General features: G+C 41.8%; 1 protein-coding gene across 2 annotated transcripts; it reads left to right on the forward strand.

Moving 5' to 3' along the window:
• Positions 1–33: 33 nt before the first annotated feature.
• VPS28 (VPS28 subunit of ESCRT-I) lies at positions 34–24,887 on the forward strand. Of its 2 annotated transcripts, none has more exons than XM_085895726.1 (10): positions 34–172; positions 2,360–2,424; positions 4,576–4,604; positions 7,030–7,067; positions 7,346–7,435; positions 7,568–7,673; positions 8,349–8,450; positions 9,620–9,673; positions 14,736–14,827; positions 24,231–24,887. In XM_085895726.1, the coding sequence occupies exons 2-10, from the start codon at positions 2,394–2,396 to the stop codon at positions 24,349–24,351; spliced, it is 663 nt and encodes a 220-aa protein (XP_085751852.1). In that variant the 5' UTR covers positions 34–172; positions 2,360–2,393; the 3' UTR covers positions 24,352–24,887. The 2 variants fall into 2 exon arrangements, with proteins under 2 accessions (XP_085751852.1, XP_085751853.1); XM_085895727.1 differs by having other exon boundaries at positions 58–86.

The raw sequence follows: 24,887 nt of genomic DNA on the forward strand, positions 1-24,887 counted from the left end.
AACAACTAAAACATGAAGAAGAAGACGCACAACTGTCATTGCTATTTCCGGTCTGAAGGGGATTCTGGGAAGAAAGGCGGAAGGAAGTGAGTGAACGAGTTGTGTGTGTTTTTATTCGTGGATATCTTCGGCGATTCCGCCATTACAATCGGCATTTTTCCCCTTCTGTGAGGTAAGAGCGACGCGTCAATCAACCACAGATATCGTTGCTGATGCTTTAGCCGTCGTTCTATTTCGTATCCTCGATTTATAGCTCTTTTTTTTCCAGGCTTTCTCTGAAGTCCACAAATAAACCGATGAACTAATGACGTCACACTGGTTGTGTGTGACGTCATTCGTGTGTGCTTTTTTTTTCCGTCCCACCCATCACAACCTGGAGGCATCGCCGTTTGTTTTTCGTATTCGGGAGTTTTATAAAGATGATTAACGAAGTCCTGACCTGGACGAACGCCATGACGACACAATCACGACGACGTCATGACTGCACCCCCCAGAAGGACATCACGCAGCGCACAAGACGCCGAGATCAAATGTTGTCACGAACCTTCCGGCGAGTTTCGCTCTTGTCAGGGCAATCCGTGGTGCAGCGGAAGACGATGGTATCGATGGCTCTTGTTGGGTCCAGAATGCGCAGCCATGGCGGTCATGGCACATGATCTGTTCTGGTGTTCTCACCGATCACAGGGCTGGGTCGGGATCACCTCAAATCGAAGTCCATCGACCATCAGGCTTCAAATTCACTGAGTCGATGGAACAATGATGTGTTGCTCCGATGAGGGTCAATAGGATGAAACGAGTCGGTGACTTCGTTTGTCATCCGTTTGGTGGCAGAATTTCATCTCGGCATCCTTGCACTGCGAGGGGCCCTTTTGGAGCCACACCTCATGGGTGATGGTATCGTCATGGCATTCATCCAGGTCACAGAACTTGAATATATATATATATATGCGTCTGTATTCAACCAAAGAAGCACACTGACGTCATGGACATATGCTATGCCAACACATCACCACCATGATGGGACTCCATCTGTGACCTGCTGACTCGTCAAATTCTGGGGTTCTATTTGTGTGTTTTAATAAGCCTAATATGGTCACGAATAAACGATCAGCGGTACGTTGTCCTGAAGATCCCACAACAAGGACGAAATGTCGATCGACATTTCTGCTTTCATCTGTTTGTGACCATCCAACATCAGCTTTAAATCTTCGTTTGCAAAGGCTTGAACACCATCCGGAAGCCTCCTCGTTTGGAGGTGATGTGTTGGCATAGTACGTCAGCATCGTCTCGTGGGGTCAGTGTGCTTCTTTGGTCGAATTTAATATCCCTGGCTGCAAACTTCCTGACTGGTGGTCATCAGGGCAGAGACAAGGTGCTCGTGCAGCAGGCGACACTTGTTGGCACATCGTGCAGTAGCACTGTGATGGGACTCGATCTGTGCCCTGCTGACTCGTCAAGTTTTGGGGGTTTGATTTGGTATATATATATATATATTGAGTTGCATCAAGTCTTGGCTGGATTCCGGTGCCATTTATTATCAATTTTTTTGAAACTTCCCTATCCTGCACTGCTTCCCAAAGCTTGGTTTCAGCCTTTACCCCAATCATCTAGCATGTACACCTTCTTCTTGTTATTCTCATCCTTCTCCTCCTCCTCGTCCTCCCCACATGGTTGGCTTCTGCACACATTACGTGTCCAAATATGACCGTTTGTGTTTTTTCATCAGCCCTTCTCATGTCGACGGTGGCCTCATCTCTTCAACCACCAATTTGTTTGTTATTCTTACAGTCCATGGAAGTTTTAACATTCGTCTCCAACATCACATTTCAAACCTGTCGATCTTCTTCCTTCCTTTCTTCTTCACTGTCCACAACTCACATCCACACATTGCAACTGGAAATACCAGAGCATTTGCCAACCTCCTTCACAAGGGGGGAAGTGGGGGGGGGGAGGGGGACACTCCAGCACAGGAGGAGGACATTCAGCCCATCATGCCTGCGTTGTACCAACCCCTGTAAAGCCATCACGCATTTACACTACCATAAACCTCCTCTTGTTTTCTTTTTTTGTTTTTTTTAATGCATCGTCAAGGCTCATGGAATTGCAAGAACACACAATGGATCAGGATGCATCATAACAAATGGAACAGCAGGAGAAGAGCGAAACTAGATAGTGTCGGACATATGAGGGATGCAGGTAACGATGAGGTGTAGGGGAGAATTCAAGGGTTGCACAGGATGGATGCAGACACAAAATTTTATTTGGGGTGGGGGATGGTTTAACGGTTGTAGACAATGTGTGATTATTACATTGATAATGTTTTTTTTTTTTTTTCGTTTTGTTGCATTTACCTTGACAGTTGCTCCACCTGCGATTGAGGTGCTTCAGAAAAGATGTTCCTCAGTGTGGCTGCTGGCAATGCTGGTAAGCAGCGGTTGTCCAGCTTCGACATTTGATTTATTCATTTTAATGTTGCAAGTCATAGTAAAGAGGACCATCAGTTTTTATTGTTATTTCAAGCATATTGCATTTTGTTTTTTTTTGTTTACATTGTCGAGGCTCGTTTGAGAGCTAACACACAACACACATCAAGGGTGGCATGAGACAAGAGGGGCCGGAGTGGGAAGGACAAAACAGCGGGGAACACAGACATTAGGAGATCTATGAAGGGAGAGGGATGGGGCAGGGAACATGGGATATACAAGATGGACATTACGGAGACTTTCAGGAAGGAAAGCAGGAAATGGGTTTGGGGTGGATTAAGGGGGTAGAAAAGATCGAGGATTTGGATGGGGAACGATAAGAGGTGGTGGTGAATAGCCGTTTTGAAGGCCTGGAGGGAAGAATGGGATTGAACAGTGAGGGAGTTTATTCCAAAGGTGGGGAAAAAGAGGAATGAAAGAGTGAAGGTGAGCAGTCATTCGTGATTTTGGTAGTTTTACCAGAAGGGGGTTGTCGGTGGACCTTGAGCGCCCTGCGGAAATATGGTGGGGACAAATCCCAGACAGAGCGGGGGGGTGAGACGGTAGAAGACGGAAAGACCACCGACCTGCCTGCGGTGAGAGAATGAGAGGCCCAAAGACTCAGCTTCACCGCGGGAGATACCCATGATCCAAAATGGCTTGGTTTCCACAGCGTGATGCTGAGAAAGGTGAGAGGCAGGAGCACCAGCCCAGTTGGGAGAGCAGTACTCCATCAGGCTGCAAATGAAAACTTTGTATGTTGTCAGGAGCTAAGGTGGGCCGAGGAAGGATTTTGCACGACGGAGGATTCGCAGTCGGCGACTGGCTTTGGAGGCGAGGTTGGAAATGTGGCTTTCCCAGGAAAGATCATGGCAGACAGTGTGACCTCGAAGCTTGAAAGGATTTCTTCCAGAGGATTGTTGAGAAAGTGGATGGATGGGGGGGGGGGTTTCCAAACGGTCCTTTTTGGACAGACATAGTGAGAGTGTGAGATTTGTCCGGATTGAAAGACATGTTCCACGTGTTGGACCAGTTTGTGATTTTACCCAGATCTGCAGTGAGCGAAGAAGCTGCTGCTTGCCGGTCTGAGGGATGACAGATGGTACGGCAGAGGGTGGGTGGAGTCATCAGCAAAGAGATAAAGAGGATTTTCCAGGGAGTCAGAGAGATCATTGATAAAAACCAGAAAAAGAACAGGGCCCAGAACGCTACCTTGAGGAACTCCAGCCTGGACAGGAAGAGGGGATGAGAGAACTCCATTTAGGGCCACACATTGACTGCACAGGAGAGGAAGTCTGCGAGCCACGAGTGGAGATGGCCTTGGATACCAAAGGAGGAGAGTTTGGTGAGTAGTGCAGGGTGCCAGACCGTGTCAAAAGCACCTGATATGTCCAGGGATATGGCTCTGATTTCATGTCCGGCATTGAGTACCTCCATCCATTGTTGGGAGAGCAGAAGCAGCATATCCAGGGTAGACCTGGTCTGAATCTAAATTGATGATCGGAAATCAAGCCATTGGAGAAGAGGAAGGATTTAATGTCTGAAGCGATGATGGATTCCATAACCTTGCTGATGATTGGCAGAAGGTTGATTGGTCTGTAGTTGCAGGGATCTGTTTTTGCACCTTTTTGTGCAGGATGGTAATGTTTGCTGATTTCCAAGCAGATGGTAAATGACCTTGAGCAAATGAGAGGGTGAATCGAACAGAGAGAAGGTGAGCAAGAGCAGAGGAGCAGGTTTTTAGGACACGTGGGCTGATGCCGTCTGGACCGGTTGCAGAATATGAGTCGAGGTTTGGCAGCAAGCTCTCCACCTTGTCAGGAGAAAAGCATACAGAGTCCACAGATAGTTTGGTGCGACTGGGCAAGGTGGTTGCAGAAAGCGATGGATTTCGGACACAAGATTTTGATGAAAACATTGAGTTTAGGCATTCAGCCTTTTCATCTACGGTATCGGCAGTGCGGCCATTTGAGGTAAGGGAGGGGATGGAGGGGGAACAAACACCAGAAACAGATTTTATTAGATGCCACCAGGATTTGGAGGAGGGAGAGAGGTTTGAGAGTTCAGACTTGAAATTGTGGATTTAACCTTTGACATGTTCTGTTTTTTGCAGCTCCAACCAATAATCCAGATCTTTATGAGGTAATGAATTTTGATCTTTTGTTTGCTTTTGCAAAAGGTGATGGCTTAGCTCTGTGAGAACACACATGGCTTTTATATCCTTCGACCAACCACTGTATTCAACAGCCAAAATGAGGTATCTGCCTTGGATCACAGATCCAATTAATCAAATTAATTGACTTGTCCAGGACAGGTGTGCTAAAATTACTTTTGGTTTCGACAGAACATTTACCTACTCATTAAAGATGTGATTCTAGTTATCCTTATCCTTGTACTCTAAAAATGTTTTTTTTTATATACAATTTGGATGGACTTGATGGACTAAGAAAATAAAACAACTCTCTCTTTCCAGTGAAAAATAAGGGGTTAATAAGAAAGGAAAGAAACAAAGTCCTCAGGAGGGAGGACATCTTTAATTGACCAATCACCACTCAGACAAAATTACAACTGCATTGCGAGAGGGCCGTGGCGGGTAATTTACTGTCCTGTTGCTTCTTCTGTTGTGCACCCTCTCCCACCACCACCCCTATTATAGTGATTGTAAATTCACTCAGGTGTAACCAATGACCTTGAAAATCACAAACCAAGTTAATTGTCCTCCACCTGTGTTAAATTGTAGTAATTTTGATTATTACCTCTGCCCCTGAAGGTGAAAGAGGTTATGTTTTCACCCCTTTCTGTCTGTATGTCTGTCTGTCTGTCTGTGTGCAGGATATTTCAAAAAGTTATGGATGGATTCGGATGAAATTGTGTGGACAGGTTGGGTGTGTGACAAGGACGAACTGATTTGATTTTGGTGAAGATCCGTATCTGGATCTAACCACTAGAAAATTTTAAGTGATTCTTCACCATCGAGAGATAGGGTTAAGCCAATATATAACATGATATCTCAAAATGTATTGCGCCCGATATGTTTTCGTGAATCAAGCATTACGGGGTGGAGGTATGTGCTCTACCGGGTGCCCTTCTAGTTTCAAAATACAATCAGCTGTTCCTGTAGGTTTCCTCTACTGGGTAGTACATTTCACAGCAAATATAATCAACCATGAGTACCAGGGAGCAAATACATATACGATTGGGGTATGCCTTCACATTGTAAGCAATAACGAACCGTGCTTCCCCATTGTCTCGGGTCACTCACCTGCATTTGATTTTTCATTTTTTATGCCTCCGGCACCCTTGGTGTTTCCGGGTTGTCCGTCCGTCCGGATTTTCATTTACGCGATAACTCAGGAAGCAAATTGTAGAATTTCATCAAACTTGGTAAAAAGGTAAAGTTAGACAGGGAAATTAAGCGATTAGATTTTGGGCCAGATGTGATAAAGGTCAAAGGTCAAGGCCAAACTCTGAAATGTTACTGTTTACACCCTAACTCAAGAAATATTGGACAGAATTTCATCAAACTTGGTACAAAGGTAAAGTTAGACAGGGCAATTAACTGATTAGATTTTGGGCCAGATATGGTAAAGGTCAAGGGTCAAATATGTCAATACTCAAGTGTTTGTGCAGGAGAGCAGAGACGTACCCGTCGACTGCGCGCAGTCAAATTATTTTTATGCCTCCGCACCAAGGGTGCCAGAGGCATTATGTTTCCGGGTTGTCCGTCCGTTCGTCCGTCCATATTTTCGTTTATGCGATAACTCAAGAAGAAAATTGTATAATTTCATCAAACCTGGTAAGAAGGTAAAGTAAGACAGGGCAATTAAGTGATTAGATTTTCAGCCAGATCTGATAATGTTCAAGGGTCAAAGGTCACAGTCAAACTCTGAAATTTCACTTTTTATGCCCTAACTCAAAAATTATTTGACAGAATGTCTTCAAACTTGGTACAAAGGTGAAGTTCGGCATGGCAATTAATTGAGAGAAGTTTTGGCTAGATATGATAAAGGTCAAAGGTCAAGGTCAAACTGTAATTTTCACTGTTCACGCTCTAACTAAAAAGTAGTTGACAGAATTTCCTCAACCTTGATGCATTGTGCTTGATGTATTTACAAACAGGTAGAGATTATTTTGAGGTCACATTTCATGGACAAAGGTCAAGGTCAGAGGTCTTATGTTACAAACAAAATAGAAACATTTTCCAGGCATAGGGCATATTTTACTATGAAGGATTATTGCAATATGTCAATACTCAAGTGTTTGTGCGGGAGAGCAGAGGCATACCCGTCGACTGCGCATAGTCAAATTACTCTAGTTAAAACTCTGTAGCTGCACATTCATTGGTCATTCCTTTAATCCTGTAGACTGTCCTTTATTCATTCCAGGGAGCTGTCATCATACACAATGACTCCATTTTGAGCACATGCTCGATTTTGTTGCATGTCTTGCTACAAACTGTTTTGTTTGGAAATAACTATTGTTCTGCTCGTATACCTTTTGAGAAAAAGATCAAGAATATTCGCTGTTTCACTTATAATGCATATTCACCGATGATGTTGTTTTATAGGAAGTGAAACTCTACAAAAATGCAAGAGAAAGAGAAAAGTAAGCTCTGTTTTGTGCAGATTTCTTTGTTCAGCATTGATTTTGATGCAATTGTGTACCTGTGTATTTGTATTAATAATGTATTGCCTCATGCTGTGTAATCTCCTGAGACACTGACGTGTTGTTGAAAGGTGAACTGGATGGCAGTTCTGGAAGCTGTTGTTAATAATGATGTTGCTTTGTCATTGCCATTGTGCTATGTAATGATTTGTTATTTTGCCTTTTATATTCATTACTTAAACTACATATCCAGTGATCTCTTTGTAATTGTTGAACAGGTATGACAACATGGCTGAGCTCTTTGCTGTTGTCAAGACTATGCAGGCACTTGAAAAAGCCTACATTAAGGATTGTGTCACCTCAAATGAGTGAGACTTACTGATTTATTTTTCTTTTTTGTAACCCACTAGTATGAGGTTTGTGCAGTTATACCATTTATAAACATATTTTACCAAAGTTCTCACAGCTTTGTTTGTTTGGTGCGTTGTTATCCTGTGCAGGTACACGGCTGCTTGCTCACGCCTCCTCGTGCAGTATAAAGCTGCGTTCAAGCAAGTGCAAGGTTCAGAGTTTCAAACTATACAAGATTTCTGCAACAAGTTCAAGGTATACACAGATATCCACCTCCTCTGAGCATGTGCTCCTATGAAGACTGCTCACCTAACTGAGTTTAGTCTTTTTCCCAGACCTACCTCCCTCTACGTGAATTTGTTTTCGTCGGCAAAAGTTTGCTACGTCAATCTGTGAAAATTTCATGCTGAAGCATAACGGCAAAATGATGTACAGTACGTCAAAGCAGATAAAATGGAGGAGGTTGGAAAGAAGGATGAGAAAAAGGAAGAAATGAGCCTGAGAGAGGGGGCTTCAAGGATCTCACCATATTAGGTTATGTTTTTACCCCTTTTTGTCTGTCTCTCTGTTAGCAGGATGTCTCAAAAATATGGATAGATTCAGACAAGACTTGGTGGACTGGTTGGGGGTGTGACAAGGACGAATTGCTTACATTTTGGTGAAGATCCGGATCTGGAGCCTGATAGAATTTTTAAGTGATTCTTCACGATTCAGAGAAAGAGCACGATATCTCAAACAGTTATTGATGGATTCGGACAAAACTTGGTGGATGAGTTGGGTACGTGACGGACGGGCCGATTCGATTTTGGTGAAGATCCAGATGCAGATCCAGCCTATCAGTGAGATACAAAACGTAAACTGTTCAGTCTGGCGGAGGTATGCATTCTACCGAATGTCGTTCTAGTTCCGTTTTTTTTTCTCTCGTTTCAGTTGGATTGCCCTTTGGCCATGGAGAGAATTAGAGAAGAGCGTCCAATTACAATCAGAGATGACAAAGGAAATCTGAACAGATGCATTGCTGATATTGTTTCGGTGAGTTTGATGATGTAGAAAGTTGACGGAATTTTAAAAATTTACTTTTAGCAGTTTGAAAGTGATTCACTATGCTAATTAATGGGTGCATTTTCTATTTTTAGCTCATCAGGCCATTGTGGATATCATGTTGGTCAAAACTACATGATCACCAAGCCCTTAATGGCAATCCATTCTCTCTTATAGTTACCTCTTATAGCAATCCATTATAGTTACCTCTAAAAAAATTGCAGTTATTGCAACTTCTCGGACCCTTGAGGCTTCCTAGCATCTACAATTGATGTGGAATTTTCCTACTAATTTCGTTATGTTATGTGATTATCATCACATCATCTTACTTGACACTGGTTTCTAAAGTTAGAGACTGACTTCTGAATGCTTGTTAGATCCTCGTGGAGGATCTCTAAGTCTTATTCCCGTTGTTGTTCTTGTGGACTTTTTTGTGTCACAGCCTGCAGTTTTCATCGAAACTTCCTGAAACTTGACGTATATATGTAAAAATACCCTGCGCAGACAGTAACCATCTCCGATTTTGAAAATTCCCCCTAGAAAAAAAAGTTATGACGTCAAAATATCTCCGTTAATGGAAATCGCCGAAAAAATTATCTCAAAGTAGGCAAGCTTTTTGAATTCTGTTTGTGGGAATCGAACAGGGCATTAGCAGAGATGAATTACCGCACATATGATACATCACTATAACGTCATCAATTTTTATGATGTCATTCCTATTTTTTGACATTTTTTGTTTCACAACCCAGAGTTTTCATCGGATCTTTGTGAAACTTGCCATGTATATGCAAAAAGCCCACGTGCTGGCAGCAACCAGCTCCGATTTTGGAAATTCTTCCTATAAAAAAGTTGACGTCATATCGCCGCTAATGGAAATCGCCTATACCATTATCTCCGAAACTAGGCAAGCTTTTTGAATTTTGTTTGCGGGAATCAAGCTGGGCATTAGCACAGTTAATTTATCGCAAACCTGATGCATCACAATGACGTCATATTCGTTTTTATGACGTCATCATTAAGAGGACGAGGATCTTAGCTCATTCGAGCTTCTTTTAATCTCACATGCCTCAAGTTGCTGTTTTACATTGAAATTAACTTATGAATGATGCAAGATTGTGAATTTTGTCCTTATTGTATTTTTAAAAAAAATCTTTCAACAGCTTTTCATCACTGTTATGGACAAGCTTCGCTTGGAAATTCGAGCGATGGATGAGGTCTGTCCGTTTCGACTATTTTTATAATGTTGAATTTTACACGTTGAATTAACTTGTAATTTGATTTTAATGGGTACCAGAGAGAGTAGAGACAGAGTGTGTGTGCCACAACGTATAACAATGGATCATGACCCAAAAGGGAATTGTAGAATGGTCACGTGGATTTTCACAGGCTTATTTTGACAGCCGTTCTATTTGGTGCTGTTTCTGCCTTAACGGCTTCATCAGTGTCACCAGAACAAAATGTCGACATGAACATTGGGAAAGGAAACCCTTATTGAGCGAAGGCCGCACAAATCCATTTTTGTGTTTTGCGGGTAGGATTTTTATGTTTGGAGGATCCAAACATCAATAATGTTGACGTCATATTCGTTTTTTCATCTGAACAGATGCATTGCTGATATTGTTTTGGGGAGTTTGATGATGTAGAAAGTTAACGGAATTTAAAAAATTTACTTTTAGCAGTTTGAAAGTGATTCACTATACTAATTAATGGGTGCATTTTGAGACATCCTGCTCTGCATAAAACATGTTGGTTTGGAGGTTTATTGCCAGAGAAGGCAATAAACATAAAACCAGGTAAAAGTTTTAATTACTGTGCAAGAGATGTGTTTCACTCCTCTTGGCTTTATCCATGATGTCAAAAACTCTTCAAAACAGTTTTGCTGTGACAAACCTCAGGCCCCCTTAACAAACGGACGCCAACATTGTCAGACGGAATGAAAACCCGTCATTCTTGTTACAAAAACAGCTAAAATTGATGAAAAAGCGGCCGAAATTGAAACCAACACAGTAATTACGGTCGCAATAGCAGATATAATGGAAACCAACATGTTTATTCTACACACAAGAACAGTCGTGACGGAAACAAGAACGGACACTCCCGAAATAGTTTGGTGGGGAACGGAAGCAAGATTGGTTATTTCCGTCGCGAAACTTCCGAGAGCGAAACAAAAGCGGTTCATTCCGGTTACTGTAGTGCGAACAAGATGGCGGATGCAGTAGAACGACCTGTTACGGTTTGTAAATTTTTAGTGCTTCTGCCTCGAACATAAATGTAATATAGATAATATATAGTGGGTAGTACCTGATGTAGTTTTAACAATTTATTAAACCGAATTTTGTTGTGATGATAATGTTTGGTTTGCCTGTATTTGAGCCCCCGAGTGAAGGATCGCTAGTTGTTTATGCCCAGTTCAACATAGGGGATTGTGTATGGGATCTTTTTACAGTTTTTACTTCACATTAACTTTGTTATTTTATTGGAATTTGCAATTTATTATTACTATCAAATTTTACCTCTTGCAAATATAAACAATCAATCGTCACTGATCGCTGCAGCACGGGGGCACGAATTGCACGAAATGTCAGCCACACATGAAGTCAAGAGGGCGTATTTATCGCTGCTTGTATAATATCCCATACCACAAACGGGTTTTCATTAACAGACATGATATGTTCAAGGCAGACTACGTTAAAGTTAACTTACCGTAACTTCAAGAACTTTTCAAGCCGCCATGTTTTCCACGTTATGGTAACCGGAATGAATCGCTTTCGCTTCGGTCTCCGCCGTTTCGCGACGGAAATAACCGATGTTGCTTCCATTCCCCACTGTTCTATTTCGGGATTGACCGTTCTTGTGTCCGTCACGACCGTTCTTGCGTGTAGAATAAACGTGTTGGTTTCGGTTATATTTGCTATTGCGACCGTAATTACTGTGCTGGTTTCAATTTCGGCCGCTTTTTCATCAATTTTCGCTGTTTTTTTTAACAAGAATGACGGGTTTTCATTCCGTCTGACAATGTTGGCATCCGTTTGTTAGGGGGGCCTGAACCTGTGGCCTCGAGATTGGAGTACAGTTTAAATTTTCTGTACTCGATCCAAAGTCAAACGGACCATGCGCTTTTGTGTGAATTGGCATTTTGACATATGCAGCCTACCGGCTGAACTATGAACAAAAACTTTAAATCTAATGCTGTCACCATCGTCACTGGAGTCAAGCTTTTTTTTTTTCTTTTTTTTATACAAGACCTAATGGTCGTAATAAAGCTGCCACTTGCATCTCTCTCTCTCTCCTCTCTCCTCTCTCCTCTCTCCTCTCTCCTCTCTCCTCTCTCCTCTCTCCTCTCTCCTCTCTCCTCTCTCCTCTCTCCTCTCTCCTCTCTCCTCTCTACACACACACACACACACACACACACACACACACACACACACACACACACACACACACACACACACACACACACACACACACACACACACACACACGACTATTAGACAAGTCAAAGCCACTGAATTTTGGGGGAAATTCAGTCACAACCTGGGGTACTCTGGGTACCAGCGACACCACAACAGTGGCGCTGCTTTTTCACCGCACTCAGCGGAGCATTTCCTCCCCATCGATGCCAACTGATAGGGATTGTCTTGCTCTTTTTTAAATGCTGAATGCCAAGCAAGGAAGCAGCATGTACCATTTTTAATCTTTTGGTATGACTTGGGCAGGGTTTGAGCTGCCAACCTCAAAGACTCAGAGCGGACACTCCAACCATTACACCACTGAGTCTGGTATTTTCCTAGAATGTCTGAAGCATTTCTGAGAACCTCTTTGAGTTGAATCTGCACCAATGCAGTTTGATGCAGATGCCCCAATCTTCAAATACTTTTCAAAACAATGGGTTGTCTGACGTCGAAGGATCTGCCATTGTGTGTGTGAGTGTGTGTGCGCGTGTGTGTGAGAGCGAGAGAGAGAAAGTCGCTGTTGTTGGTTGCTATTAACACACATGGGTGGGTTTCAAGAGGTGTGTGTGTGTGTGTGTGTGTGTGTGTGTGTGTGTGTGTGTGTGTGTGTGTGTGTGTGTGTGTGTGTGTGTGTGTGTGTGTGTGTGTGTGTGTGTGTGTGTGTGTGTATTTTAAACTGTTGAAATTTTAAAATTGGACTTTCATAGCAAAAATAAAACCAGCCTTTTCCAATTTTTTTTTTTCAATTCTAAATGTAAAACACAAAATCAAATTGTTGTAGCCTAAATGACCTCATCATGTTAAGAGGCATTATCAGTTCAGAGTCTAGTATTGGTTAAGGTGGATGCCTTAAGACCCTAGGGTTTGAGCCCGTCATGCCGTTAAATAACACGAGGTGAGTTGACAGCCTGTCATCCTTCTCCGGTCGGCAAAATGAGTACCAGCTTCCTGGAAAGAATGAGCCATTCGAGTATCCTGCATCAGAGTGATGACTTGTATAAGATTGTGCCCTCTATCCAATGGAAAATTGCCTCGGCAGCCATATGCGTCTGAAGACCAAAAGGAATGGCTCTTCCTCTTCAACAACAGTTTAGAGTTGATTGATCAATCTCTCTTGGCACTTTGAAATCCTTTAATTAAATGTGAGGAGACTAACACAAAACATGATTCAATGACTCGTTATGGCTAACTGGGCTCTCTATAGGTATATATATATATATATATATATATATATATATATATATATATATATATATATATATATATATATATATATATATATATATATATATATATATATATATATATATTGTTTTCTTTCCAAGTGATCTACAAAAACCTAAAAATTTGCTCTTTCTGATAATTCTGATGTACCATACTCTATTACAGAGCATCGGGGTGCTGCCGAAGCAGTTTGTTGGCAAGGTTTATACCAGGTGGTTTTCCATTGTCTTCCCAGCAGTAGTTATGTCTTCCCACTTCCCAAAGCAGGAATTTGTAATTTATTTAGGATGATGGTGATAGCTCACTTGCTCTTCATGGAGTGGGATCTTTAACTTCTACCAACTGACCGACGGGATGAGTAGTTTAACGTCCATTTGAGGGACCGGCACAAACATTGATGAATCATCCTGCCTGTGAAACACCGGGATGACTGTTTAGAGTTCGGCTGAGATTCAAACCCAGTCTAGACCGTCTATAGGCGAGTGTGCATCCCTCTAGGCCATCCTGTCGGCCGTCATTTTGCACTGCATTGGCATTATTTTGACTCCGCATTATGGTGTAGAGTTCCACAAGTTGGTGGTGATGTGACAGGATGATGATATTTCATTTTTTTTTCACTGTTTCAACTTTTTTTGAATGATTTTTTTTTTTTTTTTTTTTTTTTTTGAATTTCAACAATTCTTTTGAATGCCATTTTGTTCCGACTGAGGAAATAGTCTGTCGTTTTGTCAGTTGAAGAGAAACCATTGTACAAAACATTTGGTTTCACCATTTATTTATTCTCATCTGCAACATGGAGGCTCATGAAAGAGCAATATTGATAGACAGCAGGCTCACAGGGCAACAATTGGACACAACCGGTAAAGTGATAAACTCGAGAATCAATACTGCAATCAGTAAGAGTGTTGGGTTAGGAAGGGTTTGTGGGGGTGACAATGTTTATGCGTCAGGTTGAGGATGACATGAGATGCCGTTGCACTGAATGCTTGAAGTCCTGGAGGAAATATTGAGACAGAACAGCCTCTGGAATGTGGTTCCATCGACAGGAGAAGTGAGGAACAAAAGAGGGAGGTGTGCAGTCAGCTTGGATTTTTGGAATTTTAACCAGAAGAGGGTTACTGGGAGAACACATGCATCCTGGAGTTGCTGTGTAGGGTCGGAGGACAGACAGAGCAGAGGGAGCAATGCTGGAGAACAGACGTTAGAAAACTTTGAGACCACCAACCTGCTTACCAACTGAGAAAAAACAAAACCCATTGATCATGATGATGATAATCAAAGCTGGAAATGAGCAGAAATGCACTTCGCTTGCATCACACCTGTCCTGTTTTTATTAAAATTTTCATGCATTTTTTGGCTTGTTTGATGTACGATTTGTTCACTTGATTAGAGTGTTGTCACAAATTTGATATGTGATTTGTTCACACTCTACATGCACTAATGGTATGTGAAATTGACCATCCCTTTCAAAATTGAAAGTAGTAATGATTAAATGGGATTTTGAGATGCTAATCCAAAAATGGGGTTGGGAGTGGTTGTTTACATGGGGTTAAGGTGTGCATATGCATCTGTGCTTTTTTTTTTATTTCTTCTACTCTAGATTCAACCGGATCTACGTGAGCTCATGGAAACTATGAGCCGCATGAGTTCTCTTCCTTCTGGTTTTGAAGGCAAAGAGAGGGTCAATTCCTGGTTAGTATTTCTTTCCTATTTAGTTTACTTTTTCCTTTCTTTCCAAGCATCTACATAAAAAATAATAAAAGAAAAACCGATCTTGAGAACAACTAAGCTATCTTTCATATTTAATGGTCATACCACATGGTGGTAATAGCTCTAAACCTTTTGTATTTTGTTGAGAGTATTTGCAATTAATTTTTTTTTAAATTTTTTATGCTCATTTGGAATACATTAATTGTTCTGATGTCCATGCCCCTCACTTCACACATTTGAATCCATCTGCTTTAAAAATATATTTCTTATCCAGTTTGGCTCTGAATTATGCAAAACATATTTGCCCATCACCACCTTCTATTGGCCAAACCCACTTCTGAGCTTTTCTACACTCAGGCTCCCTCTTTTTCCATTCCATCCCTGTCCACTCCCCTTCACATACACTGCCATGTGTCTGCATTTTTTTGTCCAGCTGTTCCCCTCCACCCCTTTGTCTGCCTGAAATGCTTTCTTGTTTAGTTTTTCAATGAGCCTCAAATTCTGTAGCAAAAAAAATATGTTTTCTTTAATATTGTTATGTGGGAATGGAGTGGGGGGGGGGGGGTAACTCTTGTGACAGGGAAAATATCAGAGTAAGTTGTCTTGTAAAACTTGCACTGAGACAGTGAGTGTTAACTTTAAGACAGTATTGAATAAGTTTCCTTGTCTATCTCTCGAAGGAGAAGTGAATTCTTGCAGAAATTTTTCTGTAAAGCCCACTTGGCTGTGCCTGGATGGGTTTGAGGGTGGTGGAGTAGTGGCTGAAACTCGAATCCTATCCAGGTTCCTCCTGATGACTCCTTCTTTCCTCTTTACTTATTTGGGTTCCTTCTTGGTCTTCCGTTTCATCTGTTGTGTAAAACCTCCTATTTTTGAGTGAGGCTAGGTCAGGACTTGGGCACAAAAATGCAACTGGAAAGCACCTTGCTCTCAAAGAGGAAACGACACGGACTGTTTGACTGGCGTACTGCATTGTCAGCTGGGAACCTTGAAGAGGGGGCATAAGACTTTTTATTGTTGTGGGACGTCCAAAAATATGGCATGCCCACAGCCATGGGCGGCCAATGATAGAGACCCGCCATGCATGAAGGTGGCACCAAAGTTTACGTGAGCCGTAACCGTGTGGAGCACATCAGGTTTGAATTGATTTTGAGTTTTGGAATTGGAGACCCAGTGTGGTAGTTAGAGTTGGATGTAGTTCAGCTTTGGATGTGGCAGCAATATACTTGTCTCTGCTTCATCGCTGGGACCGGTGGATGACCTTGGAGACGTGGACACAGCCAATCGCTCGCCTTCAGCACATAACTCCTGCTATCCTGTTCACCGTTCCGTGCCATCACAACTGTGCCAGCTTTGTGCCAGCCACAGTTTCTTGCCCTGCCCCATTATTTTGTGTGAATCCATTGCTTATTAGCAGTGCCATTATGGGGTTAGGCTTTAGTGTTTCATTTATTTCCATTGTACGTCAATATGTGTGCCTCCCTACTCGTTGTCTTTTGAGTGCCTGGTCTGTTCCGATTTAGTTATTATTACCATCTCGTCTCTCCCCTCCCATATAACCGTTAATAAACGATTTTAATTATAACCGAACGTTTTACCATCTTCTGACCTTCCCGCTCAAACACCGCCAGTTTCGGATACTTCAGGTGAACTATTGCGGTATCCAAATTACTGAATGCAGTTTAACCACCATTGCAGAATCCACGGCAGCATTTATAAGACCTCTGGATCAGAGTGACGATGTTAACGACGCCTCTGACATGACGATGTCATCATCTTGCTTACCTTGTCAAAGCAGACAGATTCTTCAGAAATATATTATTGCATGAATTGCTAACGTAGTATGAGGGGCCATCAAAATATACGTATGGGACAAAGTTAAGCTTGGGCTGCATTTTCCTGGATCACAGCAATTACCAAGGAAATTATTCAGAAACTTGCATTTATCCAAGATAAAACCATATATTGGTAGAATATGCCTGTTCGACAGATGACTTGATTCAAATTGAGAGGTTTTTTTTTTTATTTTTTTTTTTAACCATCACAAAGTGAGGACGTCTGTGATGGCACTTTTTTTTTTTTTACACCAAAAACACAATTTTAGAATCGGAGCTGCTGGCAACACATCTTGTGATGATTGACATCTACTGATGTTAAAAAGGAATGAACTTCTCAAAATGTCAGTGTGTAAGCACCATGAGAATTAACTATCAGAGTACCCGCCTGATAGGCGATCTTGTTCCAAGCATGCAATATGTTCTTCTGACGCTTGCGGATGACAGAGATGACAGAGTTGGCTTGCGGGAGAGAGGGGGTAGAGTTGGGAGGGGGGGATGGGGAGTTGAGGACATTGGGTTGGGAGGGTTTGAGGATTTGAAGAAAGGGGGAGGGGAGCACAGAGTTAGGGTGTGGTCGTAGTGGGGGGAGGGGGTTGGGACAGAGAGAGGACATAACTGGGATGGGGAGCTTGAGGTGTGGTGTGTGTGTGTGTTGGGGACCTGAAGTCAAATTTTACATTATGCAGAATTTCCATGAGTCCCAGATAGTCCCGTTGGGTCTTTTGGGTTCTCGAGGTCTTTTTGGTCCTCTGGATATTTTGGGTGCTTGTGGTTTTTTCGGTATTCGGGGTCTTTTCGGTCTTTTGGTTCCTCGGGGTCTTTTGGGTCTTCAGGGTATTTTCAGTCTTTTGAGTCTTTGGGTATTTTTGGGGTCTTTTGGGTTGTTTGGGTCCTTTGGGTACTTTTAAGTTAAGTATTTCAGGTTACAATTGTGGGTGACATCAGGTCAGCTGTCCAACCAATAGGTGAACAGCAGATTATACTTACAGTACATACAGTACATACACTTGCTCCATTAAACAATGCGTAGATGACTGCTGCAACCCTCCACATCCATTGAGGAAGCTGCCAGAGAGAATTCCAAGGGAGTTGCTGCCATTCCTTTTACAAAATAGCTTCCAACTGTGCCAGAGACTGTACAGGATGAACCACTTTCTTAGATCTACACCAAAGAATGTCCCAAACGTGTTATATTGGATTTTGATCTCAACTCCTTACTGGCCAAGGCAATGTTGTAATAGTAAATGAGTAGTTTTGCAAGAAGTCTGTAACCGCACAAGAATCGTGGGGTCTTGCATTTTGATCCATTTATACAGATCTTGTGAGAAGTGGGTAGATGTCGAAATATTAAACAGCACAATCCAAACTCTCTCTTCGGTACTTTTTGCCTATCAGGTGACCCTTACAGTGATGAGGTCAAGTTTGCAATCATGTGAGAGACAGGCCCATGTAACGGATCCGCCACCAAAAAGGATGGACTCCACAATGTTGTTCGGTGTATCGGTTGTGTTCGGTTGCTGCCGAACACTATTTCTACCATCGGTCATGTGCAGGAGAAATCTGCTCTCATCAGACCAAATGGAATCTCCTCCAGGATGTGAGATTCCAATGTTGACATGCCTGACTCCATGCTAAGCGATCTGCTTTGTATTCCAGGGTGAGAAGAGAGTGTCTTTTTGGTCGCCTGGCTTTGTAACTTACAGCATGAAGCTGGTTCCGGATAGTTATCACAGATAAACTGTGAGGGATATTCCATTCATGCTGCAACACTGTACTTGTGGCAAAAGGAATATGTTTGACAAGCCTGATCAGAGCTGCCTTTTCTCTGTTGGAGGTCACCATGGTTTGTCCAGATTGAGGCCCATCTTTAACATCATTGGTTTGTTGATGTTTCCAGACCAATCAGCTTGTAACAGTCCAATGGAAGCCAATTTGACTTCCAATTTGACTGTGGGACCTCCCAGCATTTTTCAAATCAATAATTTCCCATCTTTGGGGTTCACCAAGTGTTAGTCAGGCCATAGTAACAGTCTGCCAATGGATTTTTTTTTCGCAAACAACACTATTTTGTAGACGTGCTTTACATTTTTTCACTTGCTTACATTACATGTGCTGGGTAACATGGTGTACCTTAAAAAGAGGAAACGGGACCATGGTGATTTGTCTATTTTACCTTAATCGTAGTACATGTTACTTGAGAAGTCTGTTTTGTTTGTGTGTTTGACTTCTATATGCTGCTAAACTACTGGACTGAATGAGTTGAAAACTGGTGGTTGTACTTGGATTGTGTACAGGAAGGTTTCAGTCGGTTAAAAAAAAATTCAAGGCCCTGGGGGTTCAGAGTGGGGGTAGACCACATTTCTCTCTCTGGAAATGTCTCTCACAAAGCACCACTCCCAGTGGGGATGGGTATTACAAATCATAATTTCATATGTCAGACATTTTAGAGGTGGTGGAATTAACCTGTCTGCAGAATTGTCTGGAGAAAATTAACCATAGAGTTTCTTGGTCCATGGATGTCGGAGACATCTCAATGTAAATTAAGTTAGGGAAACTGTGAGCTTAAGTGTTACTTATCACCACACGCGGGTGGTGCTGTGTTAAATTAGGTCGGGATTAAGGATAATTTCTCCCAGTATGTAATTGCCCCCTGAAACCTTTCCCTATGTTTTTGTATTTCAATACCGGCAATTAAAAAGGGATCACCTCCTTGAAACAACTGAGCTGCACGACCAAGAAGGCAGAAAAGAAAGCCCCGCCTCCAGGGGTGACGGCTGGTGGAACCCCGCCCCCGGAGTGGAGGATTAATGGGCGTGATGTCAGAGAGCCGGCAGAAGGAAAGTGCGGTTCGGAGCGACAGAACGAGAATACGATTGAGGACGAGGGTCTCGCTGGCTGGTTACGTCTGGACACGACGAAATACAGCAACACAATTATCGTGTCATGCTGTGAATTTGCCCACGTGACAAAGCAAGACGCTAGTCATCGACTGTTTGGTTGCATCGTGTGAGACGTCCCTCGAAGCCTCGTGTTGTGCCATTCTGGGTGAGCGAGCCCGGCATTCTGCAGAGGAGCGGCGTCGACCACCTTAATCGTGAAGAATAACTTTCACGACAGCTTGTGGGCTCTCTTGACGAAGGGACCATCTGCACGAATTACCTCCCGTACGCTTCCCGCCCAGAGAGCGGCTTGGCGCCATTTTGGGGCAGTTTCCCACCATGCAGGATGACGCAGCTCGACCCCAAAGCTCGTAAAAGATTATTTCTGGACCGGAAGCTCGGTGCCAGAATAAAGGAGGGATTTTTCTTTTATTGTTCTATCCCCTTGTTTGAATTTAAATGTGTGGAGGCGCTTCAAATCGGAATTTAGTTTTGCCTCACGTTCCATTGAATTATTTCCACTGTAGATATTTGATTTATTTTCATTAAACCCCATATTTATTTAATCAGCTGGTGTCCGTGTTTCTCTTGTGGTTACGAGATAACCCCCTTGTGCTGTGCATTAATCCGCTCTGTCCTTGTCGCTGTTCTTTCCCACGTGCGCCATAATCTCCGAGAATCTCGGCTGTAAGCCTCCAATGGAAATTGTTCGATCATCCATCCAGGTAGGGGAAAACCCCCTGGACACGACATTATTAATAGGTCATCATCAACATGTAATATTATGGCATTGCATGTGGAACACCCTGTAATATATATATATATATATATATATATATATATATATATATATATATATATATATATATATATATATATATATATATATATATATATATATATATATATATATATATATATATATGTTGTTGTTCGTCTTTCGGCTGCTCCCGTTCGGGGTCGCCACAGCGGATCATCCGTTAAGATCCGCATACTGATTTGGCATAGGTTTTACGCCGGATGCCCTTCCTGACGCAACCCTGGTCCCCTCTTACGACACAGGGATAAGGATTGGGTTTCGCCATGATTCTGGGCTGCCCTACACCCTCTCATTGCGCGGCCCAGTGCAGAGCTCCCGTCTTCAAGCGATCCTCCAACCCAAGCCTCCGAGTAGCCGGATTACAGGCGCACGCCACTACGCCCGGTATATATATATATATATATATATATATATATATATATATATATATATATATATGTATGTATGTATATATGTATATATATGTATATATATATATGTATATATATATATGTATATATGTATATGTATATATTTATATGTATATATATATATGTATGTATATATATATGTATGTATATATGTATATCTATATATATATGTATATATATATGTATATATGTATATATGTATATATATATATGTATATATGTATATATATATATATATATATATATATATATATATATGTATATATATATATATATATATATATATATATATATATATATATATATATATATATATATATATATGTATATATATATATATATATATATGTATATATATATGTATATATATATATATATATATATATATATATATATATATATATATATATATATATATATATATATATATGTATATATATATATATATGTATATATATATATATATATATATATATATATATATATATATATATGTGTGTATATATATATATATACACACGAGGTGTGTTCAAAAAGTATCCAAACCTAATTTTTTGTGCGTAAACAAATGAAGCTAGGGAGTCGTGGTTTGGTGCACATATGTAGGCGATCCTAATCCGTATGCGTGAATATTTTCCCGCCTGCAGAAGCTGTCAGTCGCTGACAGACCGCCGGTGAGTGAGGAAGTGTAAGTGAGCGCCGTCGGATTTTCGTTTTTGACAAAATGATGGAAAAACTTGAACAACACTACTCCATCAAATTTTGTGTAAAGCTTGGCGATTCCCAAGTGGAAACGATCCGCAAGATTCAACAGGCCTTCGGGAACGCAGCAAGGGGCACCACACTGATAAAAGAGTGGTACAACCACTTCAAAGATGGTTGTACATCAGTGGAAAGTGAAGCACGTTCTGGTAGGCCCTCAACATCCTGAAATGAGATCGTCATTGACCAAGTGAGGACCCTGCTGATGCAGGATCGTCGAATCACGATCAGAGAACATGCAGACGAGGCGGGCGTCAGCATTGGATCCGTTCATTCCATTGTGACTGAGGATTTGGGCTGAAGGAGAATCTCAGCGAAGTTCGTGCGAAAGCTGCTAACGATCGAGCAGAAGCAACTAAGTTTGGAGATCGCACAGGACATGCTGGAGACTGAACAGCGATCCCAACTTCTTCAACACAGTGATCACTGGCGATGAGACCACAGTAATCCATCATTTTGTCAAAAACGAAAATCCGACGGCACTCACTTACATTTCCTCACTCATCGGTGGTCTGTCGGCGACTGACAGCTTCTGCAGGCGGGAAAATATTCACGCATACGGATTAGGATCACCTACATACGTGCACCAAACCACGCCTCCCTAACTTCATTTGTTTACGCACGGAAAATTAAGGTTGGATACTTTTTGAACACACCTCGTATATGAGCAAATTAAACCTTGCACCCAAGACACTTAAAAAATCTGCATATGTACTTGAATTCATTTTTGGGTTCTCCATACCCAAACCGAAACCCACTCCCACACCGAGGGAACCTCAAGTTTACCCACTTCTTCTTCAGTTCATTTAGTCATCCTGTTTCATCTGTTTAGCCATCTGGAAATTTCAGATGAGTTTGTACCTTTGTCAAAATGTATTTATTTTTAAAATTAATTAAACATTCTATCTATCTATCTATCTTTCTTTCTTTCTTTCCTTCCTGACCTCTAACTTGACCGTAGCCTACTAAGTCAGGTGAAGACATCAGTGTGATTGCACTTGCTTCTTCTCATTCTGTGCCAAATGTGGCGCCCTCGGTTTGAATTTTGATGTTGATTGAAATTATTTTTGGTGGATGTTGTAATGATCTTGTAAACAGTTGGCAGCACATGGATTGATTGTACCCCCATTGAGGGCTGCCATGTTTGTCGATATGCCTACCTGAAGCCTGTACTCGTAGTTATTTTTTAATACCAGCAATTTGCCTTCATCGTGATGTGTATGTGATGCAAATGTTTACCTGCCAGTGCACTTTATTATTTTTTGTGAAGTACATCCGTTAATTGAACACAAGACTATGAAGAGTTATGGAGGAGCCCACAAATTCCAGATGATTGGTAAACATCATTTCTGGGAAAGATGCGAGTGCAAACAGCCGAAGAAAAGAAGAAAAAAAAAAAAATAGAAAAAGTTATTTCATTTATACACGACAAAGTCCTTCAATAGACCAATTTTTTTAAGCAATAAAACAAATCTGTTAATTGTCAGCACATATACCTTTAATAAATGCATGTCCAACAATTTGGGGTGGAGGGGTTCTGGAGGAGGGGGGCTTGAGTGGTGGCATGATGGCTGGATAGGTGAAGATAATAGCTGGTTCATCTTTGTCCTTTTTCTTCAGTCTTCTCAGACATGCTACTCATGTCATCACCCTTGCACATCCACAATCTTTTCCACACTTACTGATTCTTTCCTATCTTGTTTCTCACCCAGACAATGTTACTCCTTTGTTATTTTCTACTTTCCTTGTGCATATCCATCCAACTCCCATTTCCTCGTGTCCTTTGGCGGTTTGTGAACCAACTTCCCTATGCTGCTATTGTTCAGCTCTTCCATGAGCCTCAAGCCTTGTATAAAGATTTTATTTGAAGCTGCTATCTCCCATAGCATGTTGGGTATTCAATTGAAGTACGTGGTTATATGATTGTTGTGATCTGTTGGCAAAGGGAGGGGGAGGGTGGTTGTGGAATTGCAGAACATTGCATTGATAACAACTGACTTTAAATCTTCATGCACATTAGCATGTACGTGATCGTGTAATGCATCGATGTCTGCCAGGTATATGGACGCTCACTCAACACCAACTTGATCTGGCTTCATCAAAGTCCTCACATTTGGTAATCGTACATTACTGTAAAATGGAGGATTGGACCATATTCTGATTGCTACTCTGTTAGAGCGTTGGTGCTGCCGAAGCAATTTCTTGGCAAGGGTTATACTGGGTGGTTTGCCATTGCCTTCCTGGCAGTAGTCAGGACAGGAAATTGGAATTTGTTCAGGGTGCCGGCGATAGCTCTCCTCCTATTCGTGAAGGACACTGTGGGATCTTTAACGTCCACCAACTAATGCGGGCAGACAGGACCCCCGTTTAACGTCCATCCGAGGGACGGCACACACGTTGAATAACCCTGCCTGTAAAACCATACATTGGGATGCCAGGTTATAGCTGGACCAATATTTAAACCCAGGCAAGACAACTTTAAAGGTGGGTCTGCATACCTTTTCGGCCACCCTGCCAGCCCTGGATCATATTACTTGCCTATAACATTAAGTTGAACATATGTTTTTGGTACCTGGTAGGACAGATGAACTGCCAGATGATTATAGTTATGTCATGAGTGATTATATATGGTTTCTCGGCTGTTATGATGTAATATGTATGTCCACGTTTGTGCAGGTTGCAGCAGTTGAGTGGGATGTCTGCATCGGATGAGCTTGATGACTCTCAAGTTCGTCAGATGCTCTTCGATCTCGAGTCGGCATACAATTCCTTCAATAGACATCTACACTCGGCCTGAATCATCTTCAACTCCTTCCATCTCCCTATGTGATATCTCGCCTCCCTTTCTTACGACTCCAGTCCTGTGCAAATCTCGACACTGAAAGTCTGCCCAAAGCACAAGTTTTGGGGAACCTTTACCCAATGTGCTGTTTGGCATGCTGCATTCCCATCTTTTTTACACCAATGTTTACCACAGTATTTTAGCCTCAGGCAGCAGTTGTGTTAATGAGAGGGAGGGGGTGTTTGTCTGTTGCAAGTTGCATTTGAGCAGCAGGTGTGATGAACTTGCGGCAAGGAGGGTGGGGGGATACAGATTTGTGTTCTTTGCCAACCCTTCTAGTTGGCACAGGGGTGGGCATCCTGCCAAGTATAATTTTGGTGCTCGTGTGGAAATGATTTGGTTACGTTCATATAAAATTGGACGCACACTTAGTCATATCCTAAGTTGATGCACGGCTCATTTACTTATTCTCGATTATGTGTCATACGTCGTATATTAAGTTTGTCAATCGTACATGTAAATTCACCTGTATAAAAGACGCACCATATTCA

This window comes from Eptatretus burgeri, chromosome 9 (assembly GCF_056783735.1).
Source record: "Eptatretus burgeri isolate ZD-2024b chromosome 9, Ebu_testis_v1, whole genome shotgun sequence".
Taxonomy (NCBI): domain Eukaryota; kingdom Metazoa; phylum Chordata; class Myxini; order Myxiniformes; family Myxinidae; genus Eptatretus; species Eptatretus burgeri.

Excerpts from the sequence above, each read along its gene's own strand:
- VPS28 (XM_085895726.1), top strand. The coding sequence starts at position 2,394 with ATGTTCCTCAGTGTGGCTGCTGGCAATGCTG. Across the intron at positions 2,425-4,575 it reads TGTGGCTGCTGGCAATGCTG|CTCCAACCAATAATCCAGAT; the intron begins GTAAGCAGCGGT and ends TGTTTTTTGCAG. Across the intron at positions 4,605-7,029 it reads ATAATCCAGATCTTTATGAG|GAAGTGAAACTCTACAAAAA; the intron begins GTAATGAATTTT and ends GTTGTTTTATAG.